The following is an 11,789-nucleotide window of genomic DNA, read 5'->3' on the forward strand; positions in this document are numbered from 1 at the left end:
CTGAAAAAAGCAGCTCACAACCACTTTAAAGATCTCTTAACAGCTAATGAACAACCAGCAGATCATGAGGACTTTCTACAACATACTAGAAAAAAATAAGAGATGCTCAAAACTTAGAAATGAACAAAGAAATCTTTGAAGAAGAAGTGATGGCAGCAATATGGAGTCTTCACCCAGACAAGGCCCTGGGGCCAGATGGCTTCACAATTGCCTTTTATAGGTAGCATTGGAACATTATAAAAAAAAATCTCTTGAGAATGATTAAAAATGTCTTCAAAAAAAATGGGAGGAAATACCAAGTCATCTTATCTGGCTCTAATCCCAAAGGATCCCAATCCAACCACTTTCAACAAATTTAGACCAATATCTCTCTGTAACTCCTACAAAATTATCACAAAAATAATAGCCAATAGAATCAAGAAAGTTCTCCCTGAAATAATCTCTGAAAACCAGGGAGGCTTTGTTCCTAGTAGGCAAATCATTGATAATGTGATTGTTGTACAGGAAGCTATCCACACAAGCATACAAAGGAAAGAGAAAGGAATTATAATAAAGTTAGACATGGCTAATGCTTTTGACAGGGTCAGCCACACATTCCTAACAGCAATTCTTAAAAAAATTGGGTTCTCTCAAGACATAATAGAGATCATACAGGCCTGCATCTCGGCCCCTTGGATTGCGCCTCTAATAAATGGAAGACCAAGCAATTTTTTTCAGAGTTCAAGACGATTGAGACAAGGGTATATGCTTTCACCATTTCTATACATTATTAAGGTTGAAACGCTAAGCACAACATTAGAAAGACAAAGAAGAGAAAAAAACATTACAGGTCTCCAAATTGCAAGAGGAGTCAAAAGTATCAACCACTCCCTCTTTGCTAATGACACCCTCTTATTGGGAGGGGCATCAAGTATAATAGCAAAAATATTTATAAAAAAAATTGGACGACTTTCTTCAAGTATCCGGAGGTCTCTTAAACAATTCGAAATGCAGAATATATGGTTGGAACACACCATCAAGAACAATGCAAAGAATCTCGCAAATTCTGGAGATTCCAATCCAAGTAAGATGGACTCACTTCTTCTATTTAGGACTCCCAATTTCCAAAGAGAATCTGAAGGCTGAATTATGGATCAAACAGGTTGAAAAAATGAAAGACAAAATCCAAAAATGGGGTATGATGTGGCTCAATATGGCAGGTAGGGTAATTTTGATAAAGGCACTACTTTCAGCTCTCCCAATATACCAGTATGCGATAATTTTGGCACCGGCAAGCGCACATAAGCAGATGGAATTAATCATAAGAGGCTTCCTCTAGCAAGGAGGGAAGCAAGAGAGCAAAAATTTTAGTCTGGTCAAGTGGGATCAAGTCACATTACCATACGAACAGGGAGGACTATCCATTCGTTTACCAGGCCTAATGAATGCAACACTAGGAATGAAAATAATTTGGTGAATGATAACCGGAAAGGAGAGTTGGTGGAAAAAAGCTCTCACCACAAAATACTTGAATCATTCCAGAACAAAGCTATTGACCGACAGCATCCCTATGAGGCCGTGCACGCAAGTGTGGAAACTTGTAAAAAAAATAATCCCCTTAATCAGAAATCATATATCTAAAACTCCTGGCAACGGGAAAACAGTGTCAATCTGGGATGACAGGATCATGGGGAAAGAGCCCTTAAACCTCCAACTGGACCTCCAAGGCATTCAAAGATGGATGACAGAAAGAGGGTTGAATACTCTTCACTCAATCTCAGCATGGGATCAGCAAACTTGGCATGAGTGGCAAATCACAACAATCCCATTAAATCTAAAAGGACAATGGGAGAAATTAAGACTTCACCTCAAAGGGGCAGCACCCATAAGTATTGAGGAAGAGGACGATTTTGTTTGGGATCCAAGTGGAGGAGGATATACTGTTAAAACAGGGTACAAAGTGCTTCAAGATCATCAAAATCATCAGGAATGGGACCTCTGGAAATTGGCATGGAAGACTGAAAGCCTTCCCAAGATCAAAACATTCATATGGACTCTTCTAAAAGGAAAAATACTAACTACTGAAAATTTAAAAAAGAAAGGGATACAAGGTCCTTCCAAGTGCTCCATGTGTCTGAAAGAAGAAGAGTCCATACAACATCTCTTTCTGGATTGTATGATAGCAAGAGAATGTTGGAAGCAGATTTCAAGTCCTCTGGAAATCAATTTAAATTTCTCAAACTCCTTCTCAGAGTTCTATAAAGCATGGGAGAAGGTCTATCCCTATTCTATAAAGAACAAGGCTACAATTAACAGGCTATGGAAATGCCTCCCAGCAGTCTTGTGTTGGCAGATTTGGCTAACTAGAAATAAAAGCATCTTCAAAGAACAAAAGCCAAGAACAGGTAGAATCTTATCAAAAACTTGGGGTTTAGTTTCAGAAATATTAAACACTAAAGGGATCTCAGTAGTGGATTACAGCAACTTACAGCAAGAGGAGAGAGATTGGATTGGGAAAGCCATACTGAAAAATACTCGGAAAGCAGGACCAAAGAAAACTCCTACAGCACGAAGTTGGAAAATAAGGATGAATGAAGAAGAATTCGCAGAGTGGAAAACAAAACAAAATAGATTCAGTTTGTTCTTCGATGGAGCATCAAAAAATAATCCTAGGAAAGCAGGGGCAGGAGGAATTATAAGTGACCCAGATGGGAAAGAGATAGCCACTTACGAATGGGGCCTGGGAGAAACAACAAATAACAAAGCTGAAGCATACAGTTTACTATTAGGCTCAAGGATAATAAAAAAGAAAGCAATCTGAGATCCTATAATAATAGGAGATTCAACAATTGTTATAGAAGCAATGATTAAAAACAAGAGCCCCAACAACTCAGCTATGAACAGAATCTACAAGAGGATAAGAACTAATTTGAAAGGCTCAGGAATGGTTAACTTTAAGCATGTTCTGAGAGAACATAACAAAAAGGTTGATAATCTTGCTAACAAAGCAACTGAAAGAGAGGCGGAAGTATTAAGGAAAATGAAGATATATACTTCAGCTCCATCCCATAAATCAATTCAATTTCCATGAGAAAAGAGTTAATCAACAAAAAAAAAGAATGAGAAAAATCAAACCAACTGGGAAAGTACACTAGAAAATCATGAGGCAGATACTCTTGCAGCTGCACTCAAATGGCAATCACAGGTGTATATACAAAATATCAAAAACAAATCTACCTCTATCATAAGCCCACAGGCCAAGGAGGATAGAGATCTCATTCGCATGAATAGAGCAGACAAATGTCATATCACTACCAATCTCCAAAGGAATTTTTCGTTCATAAATGGTAAGCCTCAGCATATCTCCAATCACTGCAATAGCACCAAGAGTGTTCCTAATTCATTGTTCCTTCACATGCATAGTGTCCTGGAATACTTCACTCTGTATCTTTATCTTTTGAGTTGTTATCATATTCTCCTCTCTATTATCATCTTCCTGCGCAAGCCTCACACTGAGCCATTCATACACCGAAACTCATCCCATCTCTCTCGGCGCCTTCATTCATCATATTCTGATCTCTCCATCTCAATTTATGTAGCCATTGGTAAGCCCCCTGCAGACATCTCCTCTAAACGGTCTCAGAGCCCTTCTTCTCTCTCAGATTGGGCGTCATTGTGCCTCCCTTTCTCTTGGGCGGTGACAGTCAGCTTCAGTTCAGAGCATTTTTTAAAGGAAGGTCATTCTTCAAAAATCAATATAGCAGAGAAAAACAACTCCAGCAAAAGGCACAAGCAAGACAACAGCAAGCACAGTAATAGCACTTACAAGAGGAACAGTAGCCTCATCATAGATTTAGAGAAACAGCGGAACAAAATGGAATGCAACCCAATTGAAAAAGCTGCAAAAAATGATGGATGTCCCACTTGCAGGGAAAATAAATTTATGATAAGTAGATTCAATGATGCCCTTCAGGAACTCAGGACAAAAATGAGGAGGGAGTTCATTTATCAACAGAGAGATATTGAAACTCAGAAAGCTGAAATTCTTGCACTCAAGAATAAATGTGTGCACTTGGAGGAAGTCGTCGCATACATCAAGTCTACCAATCAGAGCCAGGAAGGAGAAAACTCAGTTCAGCAAGGCAAGAAGCAGCACTCTCAACAAGAGCAGTCAGTCAATCAATACTGAAAAACCGAAAAATAACTTAATGTATTGCAAGTTTATATTACTCTTAAGACAATATGCCAGGATAGGCAAAGGAATGAATAGAACATTGGATCTCAAGCATAGAAATGGGGATTGCACTCTCATTTTCACTTTTCTACTTGAATCCAAAACTCATCGGTTGTAATAGGAGAATGCTCCACTTTTCTTTTTGCAATATAAACAATACCCAATCTTAAAAATAAAATAAAATTCTAACTCGATATCAAATGTCTTAGCATGGGCCATGCTTTTGTATCCTTTGCAATATAAAGATATAGTGTGGCGACTGTTGGAACACAAAAGAAGAGGTGTCTCTCTAGAGGCAAAGGGAAATGGGAGTATGCAAAGCAATGAATGGATGGCAGGGTTGTTATTGAGCACGACGGGGATGACAGGGTTGTCATTGAGCACAAGGCCCTTCCTTCTATCCTTGCTTGGGGTTTTTGGATTACAATAGATGTCACTCTTTTTGGAGGAAAAAATTATCTTTACAACTTTTCTTTTGCAGTCAAAACCCCAAGGTAAATAGAGACATTGCAGATAGACAAAATTAGTCCATGAACGCTCTCTTTGATGGTCCAAGTCACAAAGTTATCCTTGGAAATGTGGTGCTAGTGGTGATTTGTTCATTTTGATTTTCAGTTAGTTCCTCTCAAATTAGCTCTTTGGAAAGGAATAATAATTAGGTTGAGTTGAAGCCCTTTGTTGTCTTATTCGGAATTGAAAGAGGTTTTGTCGGTCTTTAGGTTTATATGCTCACACATGATTATTGTGCCGGTAAAGGGGTATATAGAAATGGACAACATATAACACCATAAAATGCTTAAGTAGATTTGGCTTGTAAAACACAATTTCATCAACATGTCTCTCTCTTGTTGATCCGAGAGGTTCATTCTACAACCCAATATGAGGGGATGTGTAGTTTGTCCGTTCGTCCGTCTGTGGCCCTTTGAAAAAAGAAAAAAAAAATCAAAATCAAAAACTATGTTCTAAATAGAAAAATAATGTTAGCTATAATTAAAAAAAAAAAATGAATATGTTATAAAGTAATTAGAAGTAAAAAAAATGTGAATCGCATGTTTAAATCTTATACTTTTCAAAATATTTCAACAAGAGGTTTAAATAAACTATTTGAAAATCTATGTTAACTAATTTATGTAGATATCAACTTCATATATATTTGGAAAAAAAATAATAATTTTTTATGGTTAAAATTTTTATTTGGTCCTATATATTCACTATTTAGCATTCAAAAATACAATGTAAACAATGAAAAATAACGCATTGTACTTTGCACTCTAAAAAAATTATACGTGAAGAAATTTGATCCTCTTGACTCATGTTAGATCTGTACTACAATGGATATATACTAATGTATATAGGAGTGCAAGTAACAACCAAAGACGAAGCCTCACACCTTACAAGGGCGCGAACGACAGAGGAGTTGCAGGCAGGGAAAACCGCGTCGCCAAAGTTTGAAGAGATTCAGGGCCTGCTACTAATGGAGACACGCAGGGGAGGGAGCTCCCCTCCCTCCTACAAAACTGTTGTTGCTAATAAAGGTAAGTCCCCTCTAGGCAAAGTCAGAGATTTGGAGGAAGAGGAACAGAGTAATAATGAAAAGGAAACAGAGGGGGGTAGACCCAAGGAAAATGTCAGCACTAAAGACAAAGAAGAAGAAGACAAAAGTCAAGGTACTAAGAACAATAAACAAAAGGGACCATGCAGACCCAAAATGGAGGTCACTCCCAGAGTGGTGTTAAACGATCCTACACTTCAGGCACACAGAGAACATATGGGGACCTACGCTATAATCTGCAAGTTTATGGGAATATGGCCCACAGAAAAGGCTTTACAGTTATGGATCAAGTATCACTGGAAACCCAAAGGAAGTATAGATCTGCATCTAGGGTCCAAGGGATTTTTCACGGTGGTGTTCACAAACATCGAAGACAAAGACAGAATATTCGAAGGAGGACCCTACTTTTATGCAGCAGCTGGCCTCTATATGCGGCCTTGGAAGATGAACTTTGTGCCAGAGCGGGAGACTTTCACTTCGGTACCGGTCTGGGTAAGACTTTATTCTCTTCCTCTTGATTATTGGCAAACTGAATCGCTTGCTGCCATAGGTAACAAACTAGGACGTTTTGTCAAAGCTTCGGAAGCCACAAGAAGAGGCAAATACACTTCCTATGCAAGGATCTGTGTAGAAATGGATCTATCAGGAGCTCTTCCGGATGAAGTCATCCTGGAAGTTTTTGATGAGGAATGGGTTCAAACAGTAGACTACGAGCATATCCCTTTCAGATGTCGTAAATGCCATGAACATGGACACTTGTTCAGAGATTTCCCTCTTAGTCAAGCAAAAAACAAAGGCAAAACTAAGGAAATGAAGGATCCAGATAGCTTCCAAAAAGTTATAAGCAGAGAAAAAGGCGGAAAAAAAGGATCAAGGCAACCACGTAATGAGGGGCAAAAGGTTAGCGAAAATAGGTATCATGTACTGGAGGAAAATGCAGAAATGGAAAATGGAGACCAATCTATGGAGGATGGCCCTAAGGGAATGGAAACGGAAATGAAAGAAGACTGCAACCCATCACAAGAGACGGATAATAAGAAAGAAAACATACTGAGTGAAACAGAACCAGAGATGGATCAGGAAATGACCCAAAGCGAAACAAATCTGGAAGATCATGAGCTTCAGGAAATTCTAGATAAGGAGCATCTAGATCTGGAAGGGTTCTTGAGGCAGGGGTCCATGGGAGGGATAGATTCACTACCCCAAGAAGACTGCAACAAAATTCAGCAGCTATTCTTATGGAAAACTCAGGATAAAGATTTAGTAAATGGAAAAATCAGTGAAAAGCAGGAACACAGAGGAGTTAAGGTAATGAAAACTATTCCAGGGTTAGCAACAAGAAATGCAGGAAAAAAGAGAGGTAGGAAAAAGCAGAAGGACCTCTTGATGGAGTGTGGAAAGTTAATGATAGACTCAGGTAAGATGAAAGACCTAACTAGTTATTCATTTACAAATCTTTAAATATGAAGCTCACATCATGGAATATTAGAGGTCTAGGTAGTAAAAGAAAACAAAGAATGCTCAGTCATAGAATGAAACTGGAAATGCCAGATGTTATCTTCATCCAAGAAACTAAATGTTCCATCCAGAAAATAAAACAACTCCACAGCAAATGGCTTAATAGATTTGATTTCCTAGAGGTTAAAGCTGAAAACACAGCTGGGGGCATTCTAACTCTGTGGAATCCAAAGAAAATCAGTATAACAGATGCAGAAGCATCTAGAAACTATTTATCAGTGGTCCTTCAACCAGTGGGGGAGCCAAAAACCTTCCTGGTCACAAATGTGTATGGTCCTCAAAGAATAGATGACAAACTTAAATTATTAGACTCCCTTATTGATCTCAGACATAGACAGGCTGGGATTCCTTGGATCATGGGAGGGGACTTTAATATGATAAAATCGCTCTCGGAAAAAAAGGGAGGTACCAGAGCGCTCAACAAAGACTCCTTAGCGTTTCAGACTTTCACAGAGGAGATGAAACTAGTGGATGTAGCCCTAAACAATGGATTTTTTACTTGGAACAACAAAAGAGGAGGTAAGGCACAGGTAGCCTCTAAGTTGGACAGGTTCATGATTTCAGAGGAGCTATTGCTTACAGATAAAGAAATAACAGCAACGGTCCTTCCCTTTGGAGGTTCTGACCACTGGCCGATTCAAATGGAAATCAAGGGTTTAATCTCTCCCAGGAACAGGCCCTTCAGATTCGAGAACATTTGGCTCTCTCACCCAGATTTCATCAGCAATATTGAAAAGTGGTGGTCAGAGGATTTGCAATTCCAGGGCACAAAAATGTACCTCCTTCATAAAAGACTTAAGCATGTCAAGTTAAAACTAAAAGAGTGGAACAAAAAGGAGTTTGGTAATATTTTTGAGAACAAAATATCATTGGAAATCAAATTACAAGAACTCAACCAGGCCCTAATCAAAGATGGCTTTGACAAAATCAAAAGTGATCAGGCTGATAAACATCACCAAGAATGGGATAATTTATGCAAACAAGAGGAAACATTCTGGAGGCAAAAGTCTAGAGTGCTATGGCTCAAGGAAGGAGAGCGGAATACAAAATTCTTTCACAGATCCACGATGGCCAACAGAGCACACAATAGAATCTCAACGATAAAGGATGAGAATGGATAGCTACAGAATACCCATAAAAGTATTGAAGTCGTGCTTGTCCAGTATTTCCGAGATATCACCCGAGAAAATAATCCAGATAGAGAACATTCCATCAAAGAAATCACAAGGCATATTCCTAAGTTAGTGTCTAGAGAGGATAATTTTAATCTCAACAGGCCTGTTACCGGTGAAGAAGTTAGTGAGGTTCTTAAAGACATGAAGAACTGCAAAGCACCAGGTCCGGATGGTTTCAATGTGGATTTCTTTAAAGCTTGTTGGCACATTGTTAAACAGGACATTCTGGATGTGGTGGAGGACTCCAGATCCAGTAAAACGATCCTGAAAGCCCTCAATACTTCCTTCATCTCCCTGATCCCCAAACAGGAATCGGCCCAAACTGCAGACAAATACAGACCCATTGCTTTATGCAATGTGGTTTACAAGATAATCTCTAAGGTAGTGGCAAACAGACTTAAACCTCTCCTTCCTTCTTTAGTTTCAGAGGAACAATCAAGGTATGTGGAGGGCAGACAAATCTTAAATAATATCATTCAAGCCCATGAGGTGGTCCATACACTTAACAGCAAAAAACAGGCGGGGATGATAATGCAATTAGATATAGCAAAAGCCTATGACAAGGTCAATTGGAGCTACATCAAAAAGGTTCTCATGGCTTTTGGGTTTGACCATAACTGGATCCGTTGGGTCATGGCTCTGGTGACCTCTTCCAGTTTTTCAATTTTGGTGAATGGCTCCCCCTCAGAGATTTTCGTTCCTTCTAGAGGCCTCAGGCAGGGGGACCCGCTCTCTCCCTTTCTCTTCATTCTCATGATGGAGGGACTGGGCAGATCTATTAAGCATGCTAAAGAAACGGGCAAAATCAAAGGTCTGCAATTATCGGAAAATGGTCAAGCTCTGACTCACCAACAATTTGTTGATGATACCATGCTGCAAGGGCTCCCCACAGTCAAAGAAGCTTCAGCCTATAATCTAATCCTGAAGGAATTTTCTCTGGCCACAGGTATGGAAGTCAATCTTTCCAAGTCAAAAAAAAAAATTCTTAAATACTAATATTGCTATTCAGAAAAACATTTCAAGAATTCTGGGCTTCCAAAGGGACTCCCTCCCCACAAAGTATCTGGGAATTCCTCTCACAGACAGACCAATGCACAAAAGTATCTGGGAACAGACGATTAATAAATTGCAAGACAAAGTCAAAAATTGGACTTTCCAGGTCATGAATCTGGCAAGCAGGTTGGTTTTAACAAAGGCAGTTCTACAATCGATCTTGGTTTTCATGTTATCGGCCCTCCCAGCTCCCAAAGGTGTTTTAGAGAAATTCAGAAACATTCAAAGAGATTTCCTCTAGGGTAAAGAAGAAACTAAGAAGAAATGGGCCCTGGTCTCTTGGGACAAAATCTGTAAACCCAAGGGACAAGGAGGGCTAGGCTTGGATGATCAGGAGATTCTCAATAAAACTCTAGGAGCCAAGCTTTGGTGGTGCTGGGTTCAAGAGCCACAAGCTCAGTGGGCAAGAATCTGGAAAGAAAAATATGCCAGCTCTTGGCACACTAAGGATCTAATAAGAATGTCTGGCAATGTGAAAGGGTCTCACATCTGGAATAGAGCCTGGGACAACAGAAGCCTTGTTCAAAATAACAGCTTCTGGGAAATCAGAGCTGGTGATCTGGCACTCTTTTGGGAAGATAAGTGGCAGCAAGAACCAATACTGCTAACAGAGGATTTTGTAAGTCTCAAGCAGGAAACAGAACAATCAAGGGTTAAATAAAGTCAAGGATTTCTGGGATCAAGCTCAGACCTCAGGAAAATGGAGAAGCTGGAGTAAACTTGACTATGGAGATGATAGCCCCATGAAAATTAAGGCAGAAGCTCTTGGAAGCTTACTTAAACAAAGAATGATTTTAGCTACAGAGGGGCAGGATCAATTGAGATGGGGCAATAACAATAAAGGTAACTTTGATCTTAAGGAAGCCAAAAGCATTCTTCTTGGGCTAGATTACAGGGCTCTAGACAAGACTTGGCAGCGCCTCTGGAAGCACCAAGGCTGGATGAAAATCAAGATTTTTATGTGGTTGGTTCATCATAAAAAAAAATTAACTTGGGACAACATACGGAAAAGGGGAGTCATGGGGCCCTCCAGACGTCAGTTTTGTGAAGAGAAGGAGGAAAATATGGAGCACATTCTCAACAGTTGCCCTTATACTACCTGGTTATGGGATTCCTTCTCTTCCATTTTCCAGCAGTCAGACAGGGATAGTAGTAGTATCACTAATACCCTGAACAATTGGAGAGTTAACTTTTCAGAGAATGAGTTCATTAATCTGGCCTGGACTTTTACGCCAAGCTTCATAATCTGGAATATTTGGAAGGAAAGGAATAAAAGGATTTTCAAAAGTGAAAAGTCCACCCCACAGGGTCTTTTTAATCTTATCCTGAAACAACTTCGGGAGACTGTTAGTACCACGGTTCAAAATCTCCCCAATAAGCCTTCGTCAGTGTCTGAGCTGAAAATTCTCAGACAATTGGGAATGAAAGGGATTATTCCTCAAGGTCTAAGCAGAAAGGACACGGACACAGATATAGGGATGGAGTTCTGGCAACCTCCACCGAAAGGTTATCTGAAATACAACATTGATGGGGCTTCAAAAGGCAACCGGGAACAGCTGGTTTTGGAGGAGTTTTAAGAGATGAAGAGGGCAAAATCATTTTTATCTTCCATTATCATCTTGGCAGAGCCACTAATAATATGGCAGAATTAATGGCGCTGGAACAATGCCTGGAGTTTCTGATCCAACACCGTTGCTCTAATGTCATTGTTGAAGCGGACTCAGAGATTACTATTAACTCTGTGAAAAGAATTAATTGTGGTACTCGGCCGGAGAAAGTTTCTAATCACTGGAAACTACTCCTGGTTTACCAAAGAATCCAGGTTCACCTCCAAGAGCTGCGAACGGTGAGTTTCAACCATGTTCGACGTTCGGCCAATAAACTAGCAGACCTTCTTGCCAACCAAGGGGTGAACAATGCTGAAAGCGGGATAGCATACAAGTGGCGGGAAATTCCTCCAAACCGTTTAAAGGTTCTCTGCGAGGAGCAAGCTACAGAAGACAAGGAAATGTTTGGTTATCGGTCCCGGATAACAGGCATAAATTAATTTTTCTGGCAAGTTGTTTCTCATCCTTTTGAAATGCAATTGATAGAAATACAAGCAGGGGTTTGTCTCATACTCTACCGGAATCAGGTGAAGGGAAGTATCAGGGTCTCGGAGGAAATTTTAAGGGGTCAATTCTCAAAGAAGCACAGTCTCGGGGACAAGTACAGTGTACAGAACAGATGGAAAATGGGAAATAGTTTTCCGGCTATGGTTATTTCCCCTCTTCCCACC

General features: G+C 39.8%; 1 protein-coding gene across 1 annotated transcript; it reads left to right on the forward strand.

Annotated features, from left to right (window-relative positions):
- The first annotated feature begins 10,530 nt into the window (after positions 1 to 10,530).
- LOC149231750 (uncharacterized) lies at positions 10,531 to 11,558 on the forward strand. The gene is made up of 2 exons (XM_089381734.1): positions 10,531 to 11,017; positions 11,158 to 11,558. The coding sequence occupies exons 1-2, from the start codon at positions 10,531 to 10,533 to the stop codon at positions 11,556 to 11,558; spliced, it is 888 nt and encodes a 295-aa protein (XP_089237860.1).
- The last annotated feature ends 231 nt before the right edge of the window (positions 11,559 to 11,789 follow it).

This window comes from Pinus tabuliformis, chromosome J (genome assembly GCF_031772625.1).
Source record: "Pinus tabuliformis cultivar Carrire ecotype Pingquan chromosome J, CPIR1, whole genome shotgun sequence".
Classification (NCBI taxonomy): Eukaryota; Viridiplantae; Streptophyta; class Pinopsida; order Pinales; family Pinaceae; genus Pinus; species Pinus tabuliformis.

Bases quoted from the DNA above. Each gene is read 5' to 3' on its own strand.
- LOC149231750 (XM_089381734.1), top strand. From the start codon at position 10,531: ATGGGGCCCTCCAGACGTCAGTTTTGTGAAGAGAAGGAGGAAAATATG. The intron at 11,018-11,157 runs GTTATCTGAAAT...ATAATATGGCAG, and splicing joins CTGGCAACCTCCACCGAAAG to AATTAATGGCGCTGGAACAA.